Source organism: Hoplias malabaricus, chromosome 15 (assembly GCF_029633855.1).
Source record: "Hoplias malabaricus isolate fHopMal1 chromosome 15, fHopMal1.hap1, whole genome shotgun sequence".
NCBI classification, from domain to species: domain Eukaryota; kingdom Metazoa; phylum Chordata; class Actinopteri; order Characiformes; family Erythrinidae; genus Hoplias; species Hoplias malabaricus.
In genome coordinates this window covers 18,099,595-18,124,811 of record NC_089814.1, presented here as the reverse complement: position 1 = coordinate 18,124,811, position 25,217 = coordinate 18,099,595, and the positions used below count along the sequence as shown (strand labels likewise).

General features: G+C 40.2%; 2 protein-coding genes across 7 annotated transcripts; one reads left to right on the top strand and one right to left on the bottom strand.

Annotated features, from left to right (window-relative positions):
* Positions 1 to 435: 435 nt before the first annotated feature.
* Positions 436 to 16,363, top strand: brd8a (bromodomain containing 8a). 4 transcript variants are annotated; one of them, XM_066646484.1, is made up of 21 exons: positions 437 to 634; positions 742 to 840; positions 1,523 to 1,616; positions 1,914 to 1,983; positions 2,089 to 2,138; positions 3,639 to 3,761; positions 3,933 to 4,013; positions 4,186 to 4,250; positions 4,870 to 4,994; positions 5,073 to 5,267; positions 6,717 to 6,804; positions 10,054 to 10,203; positions 11,005 to 11,144; positions 12,334 to 12,754; positions 13,437 to 13,480; positions 13,635 to 13,912; positions 14,007 to 14,099; positions 14,193 to 14,261; positions 14,409 to 14,691; positions 15,387 to 15,431; positions 16,226 to 16,363. In XM_066646484.1, the coding sequence occupies exons 2-21, from the start codon at positions 828 to 830 to the stop codon at positions 16,283 to 16,285; spliced, it is 2,487 nt and encodes an 828-aa protein (XP_066502581.1). In that variant the 5' UTR covers positions 437 to 634; positions 742 to 827; the 3' UTR covers positions 16,286 to 16,363. The 4 variants fall into 4 exon arrangements, with proteins under 4 accessions (XP_066502582.1, XP_066502581.1, XP_066502580.1 ...); XM_066646483.1 differs by having other exon boundaries at positions 11,002 to 11,144; positions 13,638 to 13,912; XM_066646482.1 differs by having other exon boundaries at positions 11,002 to 11,144.
* Positions 16,226 to 25,192, bottom strand: dnajc18 (DnaJ (Hsp40) homolog, subfamily C, member 18). Of its 3 annotated transcripts, none has more exons than XM_066646490.1 (9): positions 25,042 to 25,192; positions 24,605 to 24,828; positions 22,763 to 22,967; positions 21,895 to 22,040; positions 20,987 to 21,199; positions 20,739 to 20,851; positions 20,145 to 20,254; positions 19,771 to 19,943; positions 16,226 to 18,196 (listed from the first exon to the last, which is right to left on the bottom strand). In XM_066646490.1, exons 2-9 carry the CDS (start codon positions 24,744 to 24,746, stop codon positions 18,072 to 18,074), a joined length of 1,227 nt encoding a protein of 408 aa, XP_066502587.1. In that variant the 5' UTR covers positions 24,747 to 24,828; positions 25,042 to 25,192; the 3' UTR covers positions 16,226 to 18,071. The 3 variants fall into 3 exon arrangements, with proteins under 3 accessions (XP_066502587.1, XP_066502586.1, XP_066502584.1); XM_066646489.1 differs by having other exon boundaries at positions 25,058 to 25,192; XM_066646487.1 differs by having other exon boundaries at positions 24,605 to 25,192.
* Positions 25,193 to 25,217: the final 25 nt, after the last annotated feature.

Here is a 25,217-nt window from a genome sequence, read left to right as displayed (position 1 = left end):
GTACACTGTGCGGTGAACGGGGTAAAAGACCACACTGCTATGAATAGCATATACTTTAAGAGTTGGTAAGAGCTAAATCTGACCCTCATTGTGTCTTTAACAGACGAGAAAACGAGACAACAGAAATATGACAGCAAATTAAAGCTGACCGGACTGTACAGGCATTCCACTGGAACAGTTTGATGGCTGATGACCATCAATATTAATATAAAATTATAATTATAATTTTTTAATTATAATTATATGTGTGAATGAGTCCAGTGACACATCAAGAGTTGTTATATGATGCCTTTTTTTTCGTAAGGCCTGTACGCAATATAAAGAGTTTGTACCTTTTTAAATGTTTATGGTTATGTAAATAAACACATTTCACAAGCACACTCACACAGAGCCAAGATTTCAAATGATGTTCTATGGCCTCTGCACATACAGCTCCCAATCCAGAGCACTGACGTTGACAGACATGCAGGGGGGTTAACGACAGCCTGCGAGTGTGGGGGCTCTATGGTCCCGTTTAAAGCTTATGTAGATTCGGACACCGGATATACACGGTTAGGTTTGATAAGCAGGCGTTTGTCATGCGAGGAGCGGTGGGTCCGGTCCGGTCTTGACAAAATGGCGAGCGGAGTTAGCAGTAAGTATTTCTGCGCTTTTCGCTCACTGTGGCATTGCAATGGTGAAGTGAAACGGTAAGGGTGGTCTTTATAAAAAGCCTAATGCTTTCGTTCATGTCCTCCGCAGCTGTCTACATGAACACCTCGCAGGAGTCGCGGTCATCATCATAGAGGAGAATGATATTCATTGGCTGAATCACAGGAGACTCCAAGATGACAGCTAACGGTACGTTTACAGCAGAGAACTCAGGCTAACTGACCGACAGCACTCCTGTTATAACCGTTTCATTCTTATAACGTTAATCGTATACGAAACCGCGCTTTGGGATGTGCACGTTTCACCGTACGACACGCAAAATGGACATGTTATATCAAACTGAAGGATGTGTTGAGTTCCTAATTGATTCAGAATTGTCAGTTTTTCTTTAGTCAGTATTTCATGGGCTTTACTAAAGCCAGTGGGCCTACACAGAAACAACTTCAATAAATGAATAAATGATCCTCTGCCTGGTTAAATAATAGATATGGAAAACCTGTTGTAAATGGTACTGGGAACATCCTTTATATATATATATATATATGTGTGTGTGTGTATATATATTCCATGCTGGAAAAAATCCTAGACCTGAATGATTTCTATTAGTGCTGGTTTTTCTGCTGGTCATATTGACCAGTATATCAAAAATACAAATTCAGATTTAGGTGGTGATCAGCATATGAGATTGCCCTACTGCTGAATATCAGCATCCCAAACCCAGCACTAATCAGGTTGTAGGTGGTCAAGGATTCTTCTGTATTCAACAATGTCTGTTTTGTAGATTGTACAGTAGAAATAACCAGTACATTGTATTTTGAAATGGCTACATATGCAATGTACTCTAGCATTGTTTTGAACTTTCCCTGGACAGAACACAAATTGCTACTTGGCCCAACAGAGCCTTGGTCCATTAGAGAGAAGCTGTGCCTGGCCTCTTCCGTCATGAAGAGTGGAGACCAAAACTGGTAATGCCATATAAATATGATTTTTTTAAAGGCTAGGGGAGTAGCATCGTGATATTTTAATACTGCAATGGAAATTTCAGGTGCATGTCTTGTAAATAGGATAATATTTTTTTTACAATAAAAATAGTAATTGATTATTTGTTCAATTAGTTTATTCGAATTATCTCCAAGTGAAATCATCGAATCTTTGAAAAATGTGTATTTGTGTCTATCGTCAAAGGATATAAACTATGGTTTTTGCATGGTCAGGAGAAAGGATAGTTCAGTTTTATCTGTACTTCTCATTTTCTCTTCCAGGGTGTCTGTCAGTCGGGCTATCAAGCCATTTGCGGAACCTGGACGACCTCCAGACTGGTTCTCTCAGAAGGTTGGTGACAGTATTAATGAAACACAATAGTTAGTATGAGCCTATTAAAGAAAGTGTTGTTGGCTGGCGTCTTTGCATGGTCATATATTTTTGTTTGTATTTCAGCACTGTGCATCACAGTACTCAGAACTCCTGGAGAGCACAGAGGCCCCAAAGTAAGTCAAGTTAATTTATTACGACCCTTCTCCTGGAGCACCCCTAGTACCCTAGGTGGATAATAGAGAGGCACACCAGGGTCATTTCTAGACTACTTGTTGTACTGGAGAGCACAGAAAGTCTAGGCACAGGCACACATTCTGCCTGGTAATCAGTTGTACGGGAAGAACTGTGTGTTTAAAGACTGGTTCCCCAAAAAGGGATTAACTTAGGCCTGGACTATATCCTACTTTCAATGCAAAAAAATCTGTGTAGCCTAGGACTAGGCTTAATTCCTTTCTGGGAAACTATCCCTCTCACCAATCTATTGGTTGCAGTGACATGATTTGTATTTATTTATATATATTATTTTATTTACGTAGATGTGGGTGCCCTATTGGGTAGTAATTGTCTTGATTAATGTGAAAGATGGGAAAGGTGGATATATTTAACTCATATACAGCTCCTCTCTCTGTGCTGGAGAGAGTCTCACAGCACTCAAAAGCACGGATCATATAAAAACTTCAGAAATTGTGTTATTTCACTTGTGTTTAATTTTAGTATGTAAGAGACTACAGACATAAGCCATCTAAATCTTTTCCCACATTTTCTGCGCTCAGACAGTATAACAGGTTATTGTAACTGCTTATCCAATTCAGGTGGGTCCAGAGCCTACCCAGAATCACCCAGGATCACAAGGCAGGAACACACCCTGGAGGGGGCATGTCTCATGACAACACACACTCACATGCACTTATGCCTAGGGACAGCTTTGAGGAGCCAATCCACTTACCAACATGTGTTTTTTTGGATTGGAGGAAACTGGAGCACCCAGAGGAAACCAACACAGACACGGAAGAGCACACCAAACTCTTCACAGGCAGTTACCCAGAGCGGGACTCGTACCCAAAACAACAACATATATATATATATATATATATGGGCTCATAATGTGCATAATGGATCTAGGGTCTTAAAAAGATGACTTCCACATTTGCTTACATATTGATATTTTTAGTATGGAAAGACATCTAGTAATAAAATAGTCAAACTCCAGAGACAGTGGATTTGAGTGCTTATTCTCAATGTAATTAAATATTTTCATGGCAATAGTTTAACTTCACAGTCCTCAAATTAATTCCCAGATTGCACATTAAGTTTACTGTTAAAATTACTAAACTTCAGAGCCACCACAGAGCATTGGTTGGATTGGGAAGTGTTTCAGTCCTGATATGTTGTGCTAAAAATATAGCATCATTCCACTGTTAAGCTGAATGGACTTGCTACTCTGCTTGTCACCCACAAGTGTGTGTATAAACAATACTTTTTATTCACTTCTGATAAAACAGGTATGTAAATTGCATGTTACAGATCCTTATACGGAATACCTATGAAGCAAGTAGAAAAATATAGAAACAAATGAAAAATGGCACTATGCACTGCAACAAAAAATATATTTTACCTATGTTCTCCAGAAAAAAAAGGAGACACGGGCCCTTCTTGCATGTGTGCCTACACAGGAGGAAGCGAGGTGAGAAGGGAGAGGTGGTGGAGACAGTGGAGGATGTGATTGTGCGCAGACTCACAGCAGAACGGATTGAGGAGCTGAAGAAGTTGATCAAAGACACTCAAGAGAAGCACAGGTGCTTATAGCTCCCACTCTCTCTTTAGAATTGCACTGGATGGACTGTTTGAATAGAAGCACCTTGCACCTGTATCCTGCTTCCTCGCCTGCTGCAGCTTTACAACAATAAATCTACTGTCTATGTAGTCAATGCTATTAAATGTCACATTCACCTGTTCCTTGTTCTTAGGAAACTAAAGAGAGAAGCAGAGCTGATCCAAGCAGGCCACCTGGACTCCAAATTAGAAGAATTATGGGGAGAGATTGTACAGTAAGTGCCACATGTGCCCTCAACAGTTTTCCAAAAATAAAACTTACTACATATTGATGGATGAAGTAATCTAACATTTAATAGTTAATTTACAGAGTTATCTCTCTGAGGTCATAACTCTTTAGTGCTTTATCTTTCTGATCTGTGCATATAATTCCACTGTAACCCACAGGAACAAGAAGCAGGAGGAGGAGGAAGCAGAGGTGAAGAGAAAGGCGACAGATGCAGCATATCAGGGTACTGGATAAAAGGACACAATGCATATTCTTACACTGCTCCCATTCTGAAGTAATGACAGTTTTCTTTTTAATTATTTTTAATTTGAGTATTTTTGTCTGAAACAACTAATGTATTGAAGTTACAGATATTTTAAGCCCTGATCACACTAAATTGTTCTCAAGTATCCAACACATTTTATAACAAAAAATATAACATTAAGTTAGTTTGTCATACCTGTATTTGTTTGCTGAGAAACTCTAGAATGCACAAGGGGTGTGCTTTTCTGGCCCTGGGGGATTAGTCCAGCACTAGTCTCAGCCACAGACCCACAAGTTGACAGAGAGTCTGATCATTTAGGTGCACAAATCTAGCCGCACTGTCAGGATTCTGCCAGCTGCAGTCTGATGGGCTCTCTTAACATTTGCGTATAGGCAAAACCTTTTGCCCTAGCTTTTACTGACTACCTACTTCTACATTATTGTGTTAGTTCTCCAGTCAGTCTACTATATAACAAACACTGTAGTGATTAAATGCTGTAAGATCAATGAGTAAATTTAACAAGGTAATGTTAGGTTTGTGGGTTATAGGCTGTTTTTTACCTGGGGAACTGGAGAGTATTGTCTCCTCTCTCCTGCAGCCAGACAGGCAGTGAAGAACACTCCAAAGCGCTTGTCAGGAGTGACCATGCGCTCGCCATCTGGGGCTGCCTCACCCGGCTTGGACTTCACCCTCGGAGACTCATCTGAAGAGCTGGGCACAGCAGTGAGTTCCTCTCTTTTGCACTCAGTCTTATTGTTGTCCCTGCTGGAGCCACTAATGTGTTCCTCTTGCCATGTGCAGGGTGCAGCCTCAGCTGTGTTCCCAAATGTGGCAGAATTGCCTGGGAGTGGGATTGTGGACGCAGGACTGAGCTCCCTGCTCGAAGACTGCTCAGGTCAGAAGAAGCTGCTGGGCCAGAAAGCCACACCCCCACCTTCACCACTGCTGTCCGAGCTGCTGAAAAAGGGCAGTCTCCTCCCCACTAGCCCCAGACTGGTCAGTATAACATACTTACATTCATTTATATATTTTAGAATAGTTATAGAAATTGTATCATGTTTTATGTGGATCTGTGTAGTGTTATACCTGTAGAGATGATGTGTATCGGAATGGTATATTTTTTGTGTGTAATGTAAACAAGAGCAAAGAGATACTAGGCGGACCACCATTACCCATATAGCCTTTGGCACAGAGGTTTTTCTGGCATTTCAAAAACATGAAAGCCCAAAATACATACCCATGTCATGGAAAGTCTGGAGAATCTTTGGTGCTTTTCAATGTCTTTGTTTACAATAATAACAAATTATAAAAATAGTTTATCTTGTCAGTGTGTGAATGATGATGGAAAGCCTTTTATTTTCTGTTCATACCACGCTACAAAACTGAAGCATTGTGTTGAGATGACATTAAAGCAACTCATTTACTAGAAAACAGCAAGATAACATTTTAACATTTACATTTTTGAACATTTCGAAAACCAAGCACCTTAACATTTTATCAACCAAGTAATCTATCTACACTTGATAAAGGAACATGGTATCGCTGGGAACTAGATATTTATTACTGACTTACATTTCTACAAGGGTCTGACTGATGAAATGGTGCTGTAACAAATTCACAGTCTCATTTATTTTGAGCAACACCTTGCTCTTGTGTTCTCTCTTTAATAATCCAGAGATTTTGTCAGTTTTCGTGTAAAGTTAAACAAAACGCTGTGTAGATGTAATTAACTCGTCAGAAAGTCAGTAACGGTGAGATGTGTCCGTGTATTCATGTCTTTATAGGGACAGACAAGATGGCATTTTGTTTGTTATATATATATATAGTAGAAAACAAAAGGCTGTGTCACAGAAACATTCTCCGAACATAAAGAAGAGACTATGATAAATATTACCTCAATAACACTCAACACATTTCTGTTCGAGGCTTCAGTAAAACAGAGCTGCATGGGAAATGTTGCCACAATCTTAACATTTTTACAAAATGTCTACAATGAATATAGTTAACTAACTTAAGCCATTAAGCGTGAATGGACATCAAAATTTCAGTGTCTTTTTTGCTAGTAATTATTGAGAAACATATATATATATATATATATATATATATATATATATATATATATATATTTTTTTTTTTTTTTTTTTCCCATTCCTACAGTGTGTGGTAGGAGTTTCAAGATCAGTACTGTAGGATTTTCTCCTCAGAAGTCAATTTGACCATAACATATAAAACAATATCACCACAGCACAGCACTTTGCTGCGCAGTATAACTTTGTTAAATTATATTAAACCAGAACTGAAAATTAGAAAAAGTGCTGTTATATAATATGCAGGTTTGTAATTTATGGTATATGATTCAGTTACACTTACTTCTAAATTCTACACAATGGCAGTATGTGGTACTGGAGATGTCTAGAATGCTGCACTCATGCAAGTATGTTGCAGGTGGCAGATGGGGAGCCTGGTCAAATGGTGGGAAGCCAGGAACCACAGCTCACAGCCTCTGCTCTAGCTGCCTCCCAAGCAGTGACTGGTACACACACACACACACACACACACACACACACACATTTACATACGTACATATTCACTTATGTATTACATAAAGCTTCTAGGCCTTAATCAGATATATTCTGCTCTGAAAAGCCCTCCAGGATCAGAAGTGACAAATTCAAGTAGAGTAAAAGATCTACCCAGAATTTCCTTTCAACTGCACTGACTCCTGTTAAAGTCTTAGGCAACTATTATTATTATTATTATTAGTAGTAGTAGTAGTAGTAGTAATAGTAGTAATAGTACTATTATTATTATTATTATTATTATTATTACGGTTGAGAGTACGCTATGTGCATTTGTTGCTGCTGCTTCTCGCTGGAATATTTTTCATTTCTTTTCCCTCCCCTCATCTCTGGTTACTGGTTTGTTTTTTAACTGTTTAACTTTTACTACTGCTGCTTCTCCGGTGGATCCTATCCATGTTGATGCTATCTGTTCATTGTCAACTGAATTTGAGACTTTGTTGGGCTTCTTTAACTTGACACGACATGTTGATTTTCCCACACACTCACATGGCCACACATTGGATTTAATTTGCTCTTCTGGTCTATCTGTTACCTCTGTCTCTGGCTCTATTGTTGGTGTTTCTGACCACAAGCTTGTTGAAGCATCTGTTAACATCTTGGTTGAATGCCAGTGCAGTAAATCTAATGTCTCATTTCGTAGTATCAAAGCTATCCAACCTCAGTCGTTTTCTTCCCTTCAGTCTTCTGCACTTTCATCTATTCCTCAGCTCTCATGTCCTGATGACATTGAATGACACTGTTTCTGGGATACTAGACCAATTGGCTGCCTTAAAGACTAGACAGGTTCCTGCTGGTCACTCCTCCTCTTGGTTCACTCCTAAACTCAGTGCTTTGAAAACCACCGGTAGGCGTCTGGAGCGCAGCTTCAAGAACACAGGTCTAACGGTGCACTTATTAGCATATACTGACCACATGACTTCCTATAATGCTTCTTTAAAGTCTGCCCGTTCTGCATACTCTACTTCTCTTATTAATAATTTACAAAACACTTTTCCCTACTATTCGTGAACTCATTCAGCCACAAACAGTCAAGAACTTTATCACCACTGAGCAACGTGAAGCTTTTCATAGACTTTTTTAATGACAAGATTAATGACAATCTACAATCAGCTCCCCTCATCTTCTTCCTCACCTGAGCATAGTTTTCATTTGATCCCAGCTCTGACTAATTTCTCTCCCATTGATCCAGCTTTTATATCAAAGCTTATAATTAATTCCAACGCTTGTACCTGTCTCCTTGATGCTGCTACAACCCCACATCTTAAAAAATGTTCTGCCATTTTTTCCAGCCCCATTCCTCATCTCGGTAATGTCCCTTGCCTCAGGTCCTGTCCCCATAGGCCTTAAAATCTAATCTGCCATCACACCCATTCTCAAAAAACCTGGTCTGAACACAGCCAAGCTTGATAATTTCCGACCTACTTCTAACCTCCCCTTTTTAGCTAAGCTGTTAGAAAGGGTGGTGGCCATTCAGTTACAGTCATTCCTGAAGTACAATAACCTTTTTGAGCCTTTTCAGTCTGGCTTCCGCACAAAGCACAGTACTGAGACAAACCTTCTGCAGGTTTTAAATTATATCCTACATGCTACTGACTCTGGTGCACTCAGTATCCTTCTTCTCTTAGATTTGAGTGCAGCCTTTGACATTGTTAATCACAGCATACTTATCTCCCATCTCTCAGCTATTGGTATAAACACAGCACTTTCCTGGTTCATTTCCTACTTTACCAATATATCTTATTTTGTTGCTCTTGGTACACACAAATCGTCCCCCAGTACTGTTACACAAGGTGTTCCCCAAGGTTCAGTCCTAGGCCCTATACTATTCATTATCTACATGTTGCCACATGATCAGACCATCTATATTCATGGTCTTAATTACTATTGTTATGCAGTCGACACTCAAATATACGTGAGAACCAAATGTACCTCCATTCTGCCCCCCTTAGCCCTTATTTCCTGCGTTTGGGATCTGAGACACTGGATGCATGCCAACTCAACACAGAAATGATCATTGTTTCAACTTTGAACTGATCTTTGACTTGCTCATTGGCCCCAAGTCCACTTTATCAAAAATTTCTGATACTTCACTTTGATGCTGTGGCTGTAAAAACTTCTCCAGTTGTTTGCAATTTAGGTGTACTTCTTGACTCCTCTTTTTCCTTCAAACCTCATATGAAGACTCCAACCAAAACATCTTTTTCCATCTACATAACATTGCTCGCCTTTGTCCCCTGCTTTCTGTTAAGGATGCTGAAATTCTGGTCCATGCATTCACCCTTTTAGACTACTGTAATTCTCTCTTCATTGACCTTCCTTTTAAGACCATACAGTCTCTTCAGTACGTTCAGAACTCTGCTGCTAGGGTTCTCTCTTATTCAAAAAAATCAGCCGGTATCAACCTTGTTCTTCATCAGCTCCACTGGCTACCCGACTTGCCTCAAATTCAGTTTAAAGTTCTCCTGCTCACATACAAAGCTCTGCACGGTCTGGCGCCAGCCTACCTTTCTGAACGTTTGCACCCCTACTGTCCTACAATTTCACAGAGCTCCTCTGAGGGTGGTCATTTGTCAGTACCCAAGTTCAAATTAGTTACTGCTGGTGGTAGATCTTTCAGTATTATGGCAGCCAAGCTCTGGAATACTTTACCGCAAAGTCTTTGCCGCTGCTCTTCAGTTTCTGCCTTTAAATCCCAGCTAAAGACCTACCTTTTCTCGCAGTACTTCTGCAGGCATAAGTGTCTCTTTGTGTAAAGCGAACTTAGGTATTAGAAAGTAGTAGTAATAGTATTAGTAGTAGTAGCAGTAGTATTAGTAGTAGTATTAGTAGTAGTAGTAGCAACAGCAATAGTATTAGTAGTAGTATTATTATATAAACCGCCTGCCAGGAGTTTGGGGACACCTCATCTTTTAATACAAGATTGATGTCTTTGTAAAAAAGAAACACATGAAAGACTATTCAAATTTAATTTGATAAAGTAATTTGCAGAAACATTTGTGCTAAATTTGTGCTAGTAATAATTTGAAAATAATGAAATAAAATAAATCTGAAAAGTTTAGGGTGCCCAAAAACCTAAGAAAGGCAACTGCCTATTGCAGCTTAGTGTCTAGCATGCTCATGCTGTATCCTGTTTGTTTGCATGGTTTGCCTTATGTGTGTTTGGGTTGTTTGATGTGTGTGTGTGTGTGCATATGTCCCAGGTGCCCCTACGCTGTCTCGTCTGCTAGAAGCTGGCCCCACCCAGTTTCCCTCTCAGCTGGGCTCACTGGCTACTGCAGACTCCTTCTCCAGTGCTGCTCCACCTGCTACTGTAGCACCTGCTGTGGACCCACCTGCTTCTTTAGACACAGGTGTCTCTGTCTCTCCTCCCATTCCTCCTCACTTTGCTCCCAAAGACTTTCCCCCAATCTCCTCTGCTTCATTTAGTGCTGACCTCCTGCTCAGTGTCAGCTCATGGACAACTATTCAGTTTAACGTTAAATATGATGAACTTATGTTTATGTGTTATTACCTGCAGAGTTTGTCATGGTAAAAAAATAATTTCTGCTGTTTCTTTTACACATTCTGTTACACATTGGTCAATACATGGGTTTGGTGTATTATCCTCATAAAAATATGGGAATACATTCAGAACAGGTCATTAAACCACTTCAGGTGGTTTAATATGCTTTTAGCCAGATGACTCAGGCAATTATGTCCATCATTTCAAGCCACATTAAACAACAACAAAATCTTGCTCAATACACATGACCTGCTCAGTAGCTAAAATCCCAAGCAATACAATCAAAATAACCAGTATAACCAGTAACCCTATTTACACAACCAGATCCCAAACCAATGTAACCAGTACTTCTCTCAGTGTGACCAAATGAAACTAAACACCTGAAAAAAGGCTAATCATGGAGCTAATTTACACATCTTACAAAATATTTAGACTTAGTGGAGAATCATTTGATGTCATATTTATTTACATGTATGTATCCAAAACTGTTTTAGGATGCAATCAACTTACTAGTTACATGAAAGCACCAGGTCTAAACCAGGTTTTGTGTGTGTGTGTGTGTGTGTGTGTGTGAGAGAGAGAGAGAGAGAGAGAGAGAGTGGAAGTGAAAGAAGGAGATTGAGTTAGTGTTTGTGTAACTCTAAAGCAGGAGAGGACGATGGCCATTCCATCTCAATGGAGAGTAAAGCATCGGTGTTGGAGGAAGATGACTTGGTCACTGTGTCGTACATGGCAGATGAGCTGGATTTGGAAACAGTAGGAGACATCATAGCCATCATTGAGGACAAGGTGAGCCTTACCTGTTTTCTGTCAGGTTAAATTTCAAGTAATTTTTTTTTAAAAGTATACACCAACATTCTTCAGCCTAATATCTATCTATTATATCAGTATCTGCCACAGCTGTGTCGTATCATCAATTTCCCTGGACCAAAATGTCATATCTTCTGTGTGTACTTAGATAAGACAGGAAAACTCTTAGCAGCTGCTGAAAAAGCAGAACCTTTACAAGTTCTACAACAAAATCTAACCAAAACGAGAACCAAGAGAGCCTGTAGGGTTCTAGTTTATTTTCCACTTGTTTATAAAGCATCCTGAATGATAATAATAAAGATATTATAGCAGAGACATTATACCAGTGTCTGCGTGGGTTTACTCTGGGTGCTCCGGTTTCCTCCCACGGTCCAAAAACACACGTTGGTAGGTGGATTGGCGACTCAAAAGTGTCCGTAGGAGTGAGTGACTGTGTGAGTATGTGTTGCCCTGTGAAGGATTGGCGCCCCCTCCAGGGTGTGTTCCCACCTTGCGCCCAACTGAACTGGATAAGCGGTTACAGATAATGAATGAATGATTAATGTGGTTATTTAATCTTTCAAACACAAGAGGAAACCAGGAAAATTCTACTCCAGCTATTTTCATTTTCCTTAATTCTCCGGTATATCTATCCATCACTAAGCAGGGCATTTGAAAATTCCACTCATAAAAAACACTTGTAAGTTAATGCTCATGCAAATATCTTATAAAAATGTATGTGTTTGTGCAAATATTTACTCATGAAATGCAGCAACTGCCCAGTGGCTTCTAAGTGGGATTCAGTGATTTTTCTGTTATTTTCTAAGGGCAAAGAAGCACATAAAAATTGTATTTGCTCACTGAACCTTTTGTCAAAACCTTCATTATGTTATTTTTTACTTTTGACAAAATTTGAAATACCACTAGGTCATTTATTCTGTGTTCAAATATCATGCTGACAAGACCAAAATCATTGAAAATTAAAACTTTTATATTAACTTACAATAACCTTCATTTTTGGGCAGCACTGTGGCAGAACAGGTCATGTTGTTGTCACACATCTCCAGGGTCCTGGAAATAGGACACTGCTGAACTGGAAATAGTCCATTAACCATATCCAGCCAACAGGGTCTGAACACTGTTTCATATTCCCAGATATTTTGCTGACCTATATTAAAATTTTCTGCAGGGTGATGAGAATGCAGAGGCTTTAGATGCAGCAGCAGTGGAGGCGGCTCTGTCTCTGTGTGAAGACACTGGCCATGCCCTCACAGGTCACTGGGATTCCAGCTCTTTTAAGTCTGTGGTTTCTGAACCATCCAACCCTACAGGACCTGTAGTCATCCCTTCACTGCACCCTGCCCTTGAGGGGAGGAGGGATGCTGTAGGGGTCAGGAATGAGCCCTGTGGCTCCAGTGACGGTTGTGGGCAGGGTTATCCAAACCCCTCCAACTCCTGTTGCCACTCTGGAGAGCTGGAAGACACCCAGATACCTGGGGTTCACACGGAACCAAAACCAGAAGTCAAGTACAAAGAAGGAAGCCAGCATTCAGCATCATCACCAGCCACAGCCAAGATTGAGAATGCTGAATGGACACAGTCCCAGACAGGTAGGTTATTAGTGTGTGTATCTGGCACAGAAACTACAGTAGAAGTATCACTTTTATAAAATAAAAACAAAATGGATCCAAAAAGCGGATTTAATTGAAGAACTTGTACATTTATCGTAAATGTTTTGACGGGAGTGAGATGCATTGACTTGGAATGGACAGGGACAAATTTAAAAGTCTTTTTTGGTCCATGAAGTTCACATCTTCCAAAATAATATTGAAATCACAGTAACAAGGTAGTGTGATATTTCTTGTCAATAAATATGAATTAAAAATATTGAGAGGTTTGCACAACTAACAAAATAGAGCCATGAAATCATACGTTTATTAAATGGATTTATGAATAACATTGATTTCGCTAAAGTACCATGCAGAAAATATCTCTGAAACACATTCCAAGTCCTAAACCTTGCTGCCTCCCTTCATTTCCTATGAATGACACTCTGCATACCATCAGCTCCCCATCACCTCCTACTCTTCCATGATTGCTTCCTCTAACTGAGTGACAGGGGGTCCTTTTTCTGTGCTTAAAGCAAAACCACCCAGAACCTCTTGCCAACTTTCTCAGCATTCGCTTCCCCTGTCTTAACCTCAGTTTTGGCTGTGGTCGTGCATCCGCCAATTGTGTCTGTCTCCTCAATCTTGATATAATCTGCTTTTTCTTTTTTGATTTTGTTTTTAGACTCTCAAACAGACAGCGATCCCTCTACAAGACAACACACCAAGGTATAGTAATTTCCATAAACAAGGAGTTTTGCCCAAGGTCTTAACTGAGGTCTTTTATTGATTTAGTGGCCCATATATTGACAGAGAATCTAACCTCCATGTGTGGGGTGATGGTGTTTTCCACTAGACCACCTGTCTTTTTTCTCTGGTTCAGCAGGAGGTGAAGGAGGAAGAGGAGGACGAGGAGGATGAAGGAGTGAGTGATACTGAAGAAGGCAGTATGTTGGAGGCAAAGGCTGGGTCGGCAGAGGACAGGGGTGAAGAGGATGGAGAGGGGGTTGAGGGGTATCTCTCTGAGGCGGAAGGGGAGGCAGAACTAGAGCCTCCTGCCAGCGAGAGTGAAGATGGCTGCAGCATGCACACTGCCTCCTCCTCCCTTCAGCTCCACACCACTGCAGACTCCATCCCAAGCAGCCCTGCCTCCTCTCAGTTGTGAGAGCACCACATACATACACAGACCATCATGGACAGTTGAGTCCTTTTTAGTGATGTGAAACTGACACTGCACACTCTCTTTCTTTTTAAGCTCTATAAGTAGTGAGGATCAGGAGGCCATTCAAGCCCAGAAGATCTGGAAGAAAGCAATCATGCTTGTGTGGCGGGCAGCAGCCAATCACAGGTCAATTTTCTTTTCAGTTATGATCAGCATCAGCAAAATGTAGAGTTTGTTTTGCTGCAGCTCTTAAACTTGGACCTTGGTTCCTCTGAACAGGTATGCTAACGTCTTCCTGCAGCCGGTGACGGATGACATCGCCCCTGGCTATCACAGTATTGTACACAGGTAAATAAACAATGGTAAAATGCTCTACCAGTGAGAAAAACCTGCACAGCACCAGAATGAAAAATCTCACTAAACATTCCCGCTGTAATTTTTAGTGGCTGAGCTTTGTTTGCAGCCCCATCACGCATCTCTTACTTTGTGTCCCAGGCCCATGGACTTGTCTACCATAAAGAAAAACATCGAAAACGGACTGATCAGAACCACAGCTGAGTTCCAGCGTGACATCATGCTGATGTTCCAGAATGCTGTGATGTACAACAGCTCAGACCACGATGTCTTCCACATGGCTGTGGAGATGCAGAGGGACGTGCTGGAGCAGATCCAGCAGTTTCTGGCCACTCAGCTCATTATGCAGACCTCAGAGTCTGGCATCAGTGCCAAGAGCCTGCGTGGCCGAGAAGCCAATCGCAAGCAAGACCCCAATGACAAGGTGAGAATCTGTGCATACATTCATCACACACACATCACTGCTGTCAAAACAGAAACAAGTGTTACAAGTGTTTATAGGAGAAGCATGAAACTTTCTGAGCATCTATTAATTTCAAACTATTTGACACTTGTGCCGTGAAACTGACAGTGTAAAAGGGAAATTGTGTTTAAATTATGTATTTTTTTTTAAAACAACAAAAAAAAAAGGGTTTTCTTGACACAGTAATGCAGTACTGATTACGATAGAATTTACACGCCTCTTAATTTGCATGGTAATGTGTGTTCTAATGATACAACTATCAAATTAAGCCGTTCACCTTAGTCTAGAAACATTTTATATATTTTGTAGGTATACAAACACAGATAGTGGTTTTCCCTATATCATTTTACACTTTTGCAATTCACCCTTCTAGTATTTCTTCAGTGGTCCATTTCTGGCCTCAGGGCCACTTTAAAATGTCCTGAAGCTTTTGGTTAACTCACTATTCTGAGTATCAACAGTGACACTGTGAATATTTACAAAGAAAAAATATTACACCACTTTAGGTAAATGTATTTAAAAATGCATCATTTTAAAACTCCAACAACAACCACTAAGATGCCATCTTCTCAGTGTTGAGCTGAGAATGGTTTGTGCTGGGCTCTCCAGTCTGAGTGTAGGAGCTTCTTTTCTAACACCTGTTTGTCCTCTCACAGGACAGTGTTCCCATGGCATCTCCTGCGTTCCTTCTCTCTCTTTTTGTAAGTATTTCTTCTGATATTATCATATCTTATGTTCAGGGAAGTAAAGAGACATACTGTTCATTTGTAGTTTTTGTATCATATATTCTGACCACTTCATATTAAATTTCCATACAATTTCCATTCGCTTCCACTGTCTTAACCTCAGTTTTGGCTGTGGTCCATGCATCCAAATGTGCAAATCTAGTTAAATATTTGTTTCCACACCCAAATTAATTTTTCCCCACAAAATGTACGTGTCTCAATTTAAAGGGCACACAATATACTCTTTTTTTTTTTTTTTATAAGTGCCATTCTCCCCAACTAAACAGCCCTGTTCAGAACGACTGGTTCCAGCACCTGTTCCTTTAAATGATAATGAACCACACACAGCTCACTCATAAGTGCAAAGCAAGAATAAGCGAGGAGCCGTGAAGCTCAGTTTAAGTTCAATTCTCCTCCTTTTCCAGTCATTTTTGCATGGTTCTCTACTCTCATTTTCACTGACTTGTTTCTCTCAGTTTTGTCATTTCCCTTCTCCAGTCATGTCTGTTTTCTCATGATTTAACCCTGCCTTTTTCCACATAAATGTCTCTAAACAGAAACTCTCATATGAATTTCAAAATAGCTCTTGAAGGGGAATTTCAATTGTCCAAATGTCTACATAATTCAAATAAGATCAGTGTAAGTGATGGAGAATTTTCATGTGGAATACAGAATTGCATAAAACATTTCTAGGTGACATTCTTTACAGAGTCTTATTGGCTGCAGCTGAAATATATATGTTTAATATGTTTCTCTCTGTACCTCATCAGGATGGAGGCACCAGAGGCCGGCGTTGTGCTATCGAGGCTGACCTGAAAATGAAGAAATGATCATGAACCAACTGTAGACTCCATGACAGTTCCATGAAGACAGTAACTGTGTCTCGCCATAATAATACTGCTTGTATCCATCATCACCACACACTAGGCAAACATTGCACTTGCACTCAACGGATCTGGAGTTTTGAGAAAGGACTAATTCATCTTTTGTAGGGACAGGGCTGTCCTGCACCATGTGACACTTCATCTGACTTGATTACTAATGGCACAAGTATGATTTGTTGTATAGTGACATTTGCTTTGTGTGCGAGGATACTGATGAAATACATGTGCATAAATAAAAACATGACAACTGGGCCTTTAGTATAACCTCGCTGGACCTATGAGGTGAGACAAATTATGGTTTTCAGGGACCACAGGTCTGCCAGCTGCTGTAAGAATGGCAAGACAGTGAGAAGAGTCTGAAGATTATATGAGGAGGATAGAAGCGCTCTGCATTGTTTTATACCTACCTCATTACCAAAGGATATTGGACATTTAAACAAAAAACACTGACTTTGTAATAATGGAACTCAGGAGAATGAAAGAACGCTTAGTGTTTTATTAAACCAGCACAAGATCTCACTCAGCACCAACTAACCAAACCATGGTTTGGCTGTAGAATGGCAACAGGGTAACAAGGTTACTGCTCACAGCTTTTTTTTTTTTATTAGTCTCTGTCATTACTATAACTAACTTTAGTCACTAATTAGGACTTTAGCATGACTCCCAAGCCCCCTTGTGAGCTGTAAAAAGCTTATCAATTTCTGAACATTTTGAAACTTATTACTGACTGTTATGAGGTACAACATATGATCAGCTCTACAACTGAAAATTTACAGTCAATTTTATTGTGCGTAGGCTATAAGCATGAGCTCTAAAATAAATCTAACCTAACTGTGCTGTGTTGACCACTGTGTAACATAAAGCAAAGGGAATTTCCCACGGGGCAGCATGCAACACAAACGCGTAATTTGTTACTATTAATATGTATGAATGAATCTATGAAAAATAAATACAACTGAGGTAATAGCTTTGGCAAGGTTTCAGGACACATACACTTTTAGTTCTCTCCACAACACAGGTTTCTGAAGAATACTTGTATTAGAGATTGAGCTAAAGCCGTGTGAGGCCAGGCATCCAGGGCATTAACAATTACAGCTTCATTTGGTGAATAAATTAATCAAATATAATAATTTATAAATGAAATAAATTCAAGTTTGTACACACATTTTGGACGAGTTTTCTGAAAACACTGATACTTTACGACCCTATCTTTTGTTTAGTCAATATGGGAGGAAAATATAGATTCAGTAATGTTAGAGTTCCATTGCCATTAGACACATATAACAATAGCTCACTCCACATAAACTAAAATAAATATTATTTTTATGATGTGAATTTAATTTACATTAATACTAATAAAACTCAGGCAAGCATCTAATAAAGTGGGAGTATGAACAGGAGGATCTCCAGCATCAACCCTGTCAGCAAGCCTAGAGCCAATGTTCCTTAATGTAAGGAAATAATACTCAGCTCTGGCACGCACACACACACACACACACACACATTCTGCAATGAAACTTCACTGCTGCAGAAGGCAGACTGAAGTTATAACTTCCAGCAGCTCCAGTGTAATTCAGCATGCTAGCAGCCTATTCCCTGTGCAGCAGGGCAAAAGGCACCATGCTCCAGACTAAACGCAGCTCAGACTGCCTCTAGCTCCACATCATCCCTCCCTCTTGACAATAAGAAGCCTTCTCTGGGAGGCCATGCTGAGAGTGGAGCCCCCTAACCCTCAGTTGCCCTTCTGTCGGCCCACAAAACGTTGCAGCTTCTCGCAGTGGTCTAGCTTCATAGTCTCGGCTTTCTGCTTCAGCCGCTCGTCCCGATAAAGCTGTCCCAAGTTAGCCAGGTCTGACTCTGTAAGACAAGGAACACGCACTCTGTAGTTAGGTAAGATTAAAATTATAAATAACTATACTTTCCAATCATATTGATATTGAAATTGAAATATTAATTGAAATATTCAAATTGCAAGAGCATTTGTTTTAATTATATCTTACATAGTCATTTATTTTTATTTATTTCTCCCAAATTTAATCATTGCCAGTTCTATTTGTTAACCAACTCTGCTGATCACAGTGGGCTAGCTTGAAGTGTGAGACTAGCACCTGTATTATGAGTTCATGGACTGCATAAAAGTTCCAAAGCCTTAAAATAACTGTCCTGATCTTTCCTGAGGAAATTAAAGGCCTGGGGCTTCATTTAATTCACGATTGCAGTGTTGGTAACATCGAAATTGCATATTTTATCCAAATCGTTTAGCCCTTGTTGCAAATGAGCCTCAGATATTGAACCCAGAAGTAAAAACAGCATCAGTCATCTACATTTAACACATTCTGCTCATGTCCAAACACAAGCACAGCAGTCTGTCATGAGGTTGTATAATATTTGTGTGGATGTTTGTTGTTAGCAGATGCTAATCTTCTTGTTAGCTCTTTGGATACTCAAACTCAACTCACAATAACTTCATTGTGCTCAACTTAACAACTTACATTATAATGACATTATTTAGCACGTGGCACTCCATGGAGGCCTCTGCATAATAGCAGGTATATTTTTTAACAGTTTGGTAAGTTAGCTTGTAGTCTAAATCTCTAGACGGATCACTTCTCTGCTGACAAACACAGCAGATATGCACAATTTTATTCACCACAGATCAGGACAATTCAAGTTCTGAGGAACCCTGCCCAACTGACCACTTTCTGTTCAAGAGACAACAGAATGCTAGGAGATGGTCTGTTTGTGTGTCACTCATAGCAAGGCCCATTATGAGGGGATCCGATTGGCTGTTTAAGAGGCAGCATGTTTAGGGTGTGTTTATAAAGTTAAATGTTGGGTACTCATTCTGCGCTTTCATGGCAGTCTTTCAACCTCCTGTTAGGCCATGATTTCTCTTTTCCACCCACAGCTTGTGTAAAACACGATTATCATCTTTTGTGTGTGTTCCTTTTCTATTTTTTTAGTCTTGAGACACACCATACAACAGTACCATTAACAAAATTTAAATAAAGTCATAAAAATTACAGACTGTTGGACTGTGTATATTATCTGTTTTCGGTCACTGTATACAAGAATTATGCAGCTTTCTTTCTTGGTGGATGCACAGTGATATTTTCTGAGCAAGCTCGCAAGATCATTCAGAGCACCACTTAAAATGATAATCTTGTTTTGTTCGATATGAACTGTGATAGGAATCTACAAACGAGTGAATTATTTCTGTTTTCTTAGTCAAAATATTAGCTAGTAATAAAAATCTTTACATCTGCTTTGTTATTTCACACGCTAGACATATGAAATTGTGGTAACACGGAGGTAAATTAAATGTCAGCATTAGAGAACTGTTGCATCTGCCATACAAAGTTAATAAGAATCATACTCAAGTTTGTAATCATGCACCAACATATCTGTGTGACTAAGTAGAGAGCACTCACTCTGTTGTTTCTCTTTCCAACAGCTGCTCTGTAGATGGTCTATGTAGTCACTCTCAATGGTCTTCTCCAGTTCATTGAGAGCTGTCCCATGGTATTCCTTCTCAAAGCTTTTATCCACATAGTAGGGGACACCCATGTGCTGGGTCTCCCGGCTCACCACCAATCCCATGGACCTGTAAATCAGCAGGGTGTAATATGACCATTATTTCCATAACAACGATGTTTTCATTTTTCTTTGAAATATGTAAATTAAAAAGCTCTTGGTTATAGTACGTAAGGTAGTCAGCTTGTTTAAAAAAAAAAATCTACAAATGAAAGATGTACTTTATTGGTCGAGGAGGCCTATTCTGGTCTGAAGAATGGGTCACACTCACGGTTTGTAGAACAGGCTGTATGGGGGGTTGGTTGCCATCAGCTGGGTCACAACAGAGATGAGAATGAGCACCAACACCGGGAGAAGCTGCAGGAAGGCTGTGAATGTGTTCTGGAAAAAAACAACAACAGAAGAAATTATAAACAATTCGATTAACATGCTAATACTAAGAACTACTAATGGGTTAATATTACAAAAAGTAATTAGTCCAAGATTACTGAGTAGACTGTTTATATATGCTTGCATATTTATATAAATAAAATGTTATAAACAGGCAATTGCAAGGATATTATGGTAAACAGATACTCTGTGTGTAGACTTGTCACAATTATTACATCATTTTTGGAGCTAATCATATCTATACAAAACTTAGCATCATGACCCAGAATGCAAGATAGCTAATAGACTTGTATTCTATAATATGAATAAGAAAAAAGACAAAAAATGTATATCACAATTAATGAAACAGCTAGAATTTCATGAATAATATGGGCTTATGTGTGGGATACCGTGATTTACTGGAAAAAAGCAAAGAAGCACTTGAAGAATGAAGCAAAAAGGTCTAGAGATGAGTGGGGGACAAATTTTAACTGACCTGGCTGCGGTTATCTTCGGGTTCCTCTTCCCGTCGTTCATACGCTCGCCGCCTACGGGGCTGATACACATGAGTATAAGAGGCTCCTCTGTTGGTGTACACATGGATGTTGCCTGGAGAAACAATGGACAAAAAAATTACATGCTTTCTGGATGCAATAGATGAGCTACATACACAGCGCAACAACAGTCACCAGTTGTAGTTCAGCAATGTCATAATGGAGCACAGTGCACTTGAACTTGGCTAACCTGTTGGGAACCTGCCCCCAAAGAAGATATTGAAGAGCTCCTCTGGGGAAATATCAGCCTCAAAGTCCCTGTGGAAGGTACGATGGTGTCCATACGTGTGACGTGGCTGGGCTGAAGAGTGACTCGCTGGTTCTGCAGCAGTCTGTTCCCCATACTGATCATACTGCTGCCTTTTCTCTGGGTTACTCAGAACCGCGTAGGCATTACCAATAGCTGCCAACAAGAAGAGCTATCAGTTATTGCAGGAAAGTGAGGCCCTGTTCCACACAGATTCGGATATTTTTAAAAACTGAGATTTTTTTTGTCTTTGAAAACATCCCCATCCAGAGGAATATGAGAACGGTTGCATTATCGCACCAGTCCAGTAGGGGCTGTAGTAACTCTTTAAGAGGGACATCAAAACACCACAGATCATGAGTGGTTTAATCCCAAACCACTCCATACTCCCTCTGTAGTACACTACGGAAGTCACAAGATTACTGCACCTAGATATTAATAGTGCATTCTATATTTAAATATATTTCTATTTATTCATATATGGAAATCTTAAATCTAGAGCTACATTGTAGTTTTATGTAATTCACTATATAGGGCTATATATTGAGTAGCTATTTGGATTTCAGATGTGTGATATCAGCGTTTTTGAACTCAATATTCCTCATCTACATGAGAATGGTGTTTTCAAAAATCTCCACAGTGGAGCTCATATTCCAAAAGCTTAGTTTTCAGAGACTAAAAACTATTTTTTTTTAATAAATATTGACATTAAACATTTTTTTTGCATATATCCATATCTGGTCCATATCATGTTTAGGGTGTCACTAAAGAAGATAATGTAGGCACTTACAACCCTGTTGAGAACAGAAATAAATCACAAATCCCACAAGTGGCAATATATAGAAACATACCTTTAAATGCATCAGTGGCCCCAGGAGCACAGTTCTTGTCTGGGTGAAAGCGCAGGGCAAGCTTTCGGTAGGCCTTTTTCAGGTCCTCATCACTAGCATCTTTTGGCACTCCCAAAATTTCATAAAAGTCCTTACATCTCTTTATCCTGTAAACATTAAAAAAAAGAACAATTACAACCACCTTACCAGCGCAGAGGTGCCTAAAAGATAAAGCACTGGGCTGGGTTTCCCAAAAGCATCTTAGAACAAAGATTCTTAAGTGACAGTGTGAATACCACACTGAACACTCTTTCTACTTGTTTTTTTGGTACTGGGGCCTGGTCAGTTTCTATCACCACTGACCACTGAGACTATGCTGTATTGATGTACTACTGGGTGGTTTGGCATGACAAAAAGAGAGATTAACAACCTCTCCCAAGAGGGGTCAGAACAGCCCTTAAGCACAGAAATTGGACCTAACCATTTTTGGCACCATACACATTGCAACCTACGAGATTATGACTGTCTCACCTTGTGCAAAGCTTATTCAATGGAATATAATTAAATGGAAGACAGATAAGTCACTTAATCCAAAGTATGACCATGAAGCTTAGTCTTAATTAATTTTTTTCTATATATTGTATAATTCTTACACCCTTACTTTATTATATATTGTCTGCAAAGTTGTAACAGTATTCTGTTGCTGTTCTGTTGTTTATCTTACTGAAAAATGCTGTGCAGGATTACCAATACAACTTATATTAATGGAAATAAAACCATTAAAAAAAATAATAAGAAATTAAGCCACACCAATGCTCTGTGAATATTCAAGTTGACCGACTGCATTTGGAGTCTGTTATTAGTGATAAAAGTAACTGAACACATGTACCTGAGGACTCCCTGTCTCTGCTCCTCAGTGTACGTCTTTTTATCATCACTGGGACCCTCACTTCTTTCTGCTGCACTCTGTTGCTGATGGTGCCGAATTCTAGGGCCATCTTCGTCAGTGTTTCTAAAGCCAGGTGGCGGAGTGTATGTCCGCTCTGTTTCAGGGGCTGCTGCACTCCCATTCTTCACAATCGCATCTATGAGAACTGGAAGTTTTTTAGAAAAGGCATAGGTTATAGGTTTCTGACAGTTCTGAATGATGGATCTATTATTCCTGATTAATAACATCAGCAATGGCTGAATTGGGAGCTCAGTCTGTACATCCCCAATTAAATATTTTTTTCTTCATTCATCCATTGTCTGTAACTGCTTATTTAATTCAGCACCATGGTGGATCTGGAGTCCACTGGGTGCAAGGTGGACACCCACACACACACACACCAGTCCATCACATTTACTCACACACTCACATTATGGACACTTTTGTGTAGCCCATCCACCTACCAATGTTGTTTTTTTATGGACTATGGGAAGAAGCCAGAGCACCTGAACGAGAACCACACAGACAGGGAGAACGCACTAAACTCCTCACAGACACTGACCCCAGGACCCTGTTGCACCATGGTGCTACCTTAAAGATATTTTTTTTAATTATTTGCACATAAATTTCATAGCTCAAAGACACTAGTACTATTATGTCCACATTTATGGAGACTGGCGGGTGTTGATGGTTTGAAGGTGTTGCAATCAGTTTTCACTTTCACTTTTTTGCTAATATTTTTCAGTGAGAATTAGAGCTGAGTGAACCCAAACGTACACCAGAGGTAGCAATGGGTGCCACTTAAATTACGTATATTCACTAAATACAAGAGGGCGGCACGGTGGTGCAGCAGGTAGTGTCGCAGTCACACAGCTCCAGGGACCTGGAGATTGTGGGTTCAATTCCCGCTCCGGGTGACTGTCTGTGAGGAGTTGGTGTGTTCTCCCCTTGTCCGCGTGGGTTTCCTCCATATGCTCCGGTTTCCTCCCACAGTCCAAAAACACACAATGCAGGTGGATTGGTGACTCAAAAGTGTGTGAGTGAATGTGTGTGTGTGTCCGTGTTGCCCTGTAAAGGACTGGCGCCCCCCCCAGGGTGTATTCCCGCCTTGCGCCCAATGATTCCAGGTAGGCTCTGGACCCACCGCGACCCTGAATTGGATAAGCGGTTACAGATAATGGATGGATGGACTAAATGGTAGCACATGGTAAGCAGAAACTAATGTCATCTTGTTATTTACATAGGAATCCAAATCCTTGATCTAAAGAACTGTGCAAAATCATTGTCCAATTACCAGTAAAACAGAGATTAAGATTCATTATTAACAGCTCTCTCTTTTCAGGGGACTGGCTTTTTCAAAGAAACCTTCAGGGATGGTTTTCCACATCTTCTATCTTAGAAATAAATTACTAATAATTTCAAACATATGTAATGATACTGGGCTGGGCCCTTCACAAGACAGTCCATTGTTCCTTGAGTGAAACACCTGCATTAAGCTGGACAAAAACCGCCATCTACCCATCTATCTCCACAAACACACACACACCCGGGGTGATATCCGATTTCTACACAAAATTGCTCATCTTCAAATACATCAGTAAATGTATTGGAGATTGGAATACACAATAGAACAAAATTTTAACACAGTGAAGCAAAATGGGGGAAACGAGAAAACATATGACAGTAGAGAGTGCGTTATGCAACGTCCACTCTCCAGAATCTCCAGACGCTGCACTTTCTATTTCAGCGCTCTCCTCGCTCTGCCAACCGGCCGCGGCGGTAAATCGGGTTAACGTTACTGACCTCTGGCTCTGGTGCTTGGGTAGATTTTCTGTGCTTCGTACAGCATCTGTAGGGCTTTCTCCTTCCGTCCTGACCGCAGACATAGCTTTGCTTTCTCTATCAGTCGGTCAGACTCCTCCTTTTCTGTTTCAAACCCCGGCATCTCTCTCCCTCTCTTTCACCGCGGATCCACTGCTGACACCGCACTGACGACCCAAAGACAGATGCCCTCTCTCTGCCAAACACTAGACAAAATGACAACTTCAAACTTCAGTTTACGGATCCCTGTAAACAAACTAATTTTACCGAGCTCCCCGTGCCCACACAGTTAAAGTAAACCGACGGCCAACGGGGTCGAACAAGCTAACGGTTAACGGTTAGCGAACTGTCCGCTCACAATTAATAACATTTACAGCCAGCGATGGATTAATTTCTCATTTTCAGCCGCACACTCTTACTATGGACGCCTTTCACCTGTACTGAAGTCGTTCCTCCTCAGGAACAGCATGTCTGACACAAAACGACCCACATAACTTAAAAACCCCGAGATATAGAGCACACATCAACACAGCTAAACACTAGGAGCAGCCGCCATCGCTGAAGGGAAACGGAAACACGCTCCAATCCCGAGGGG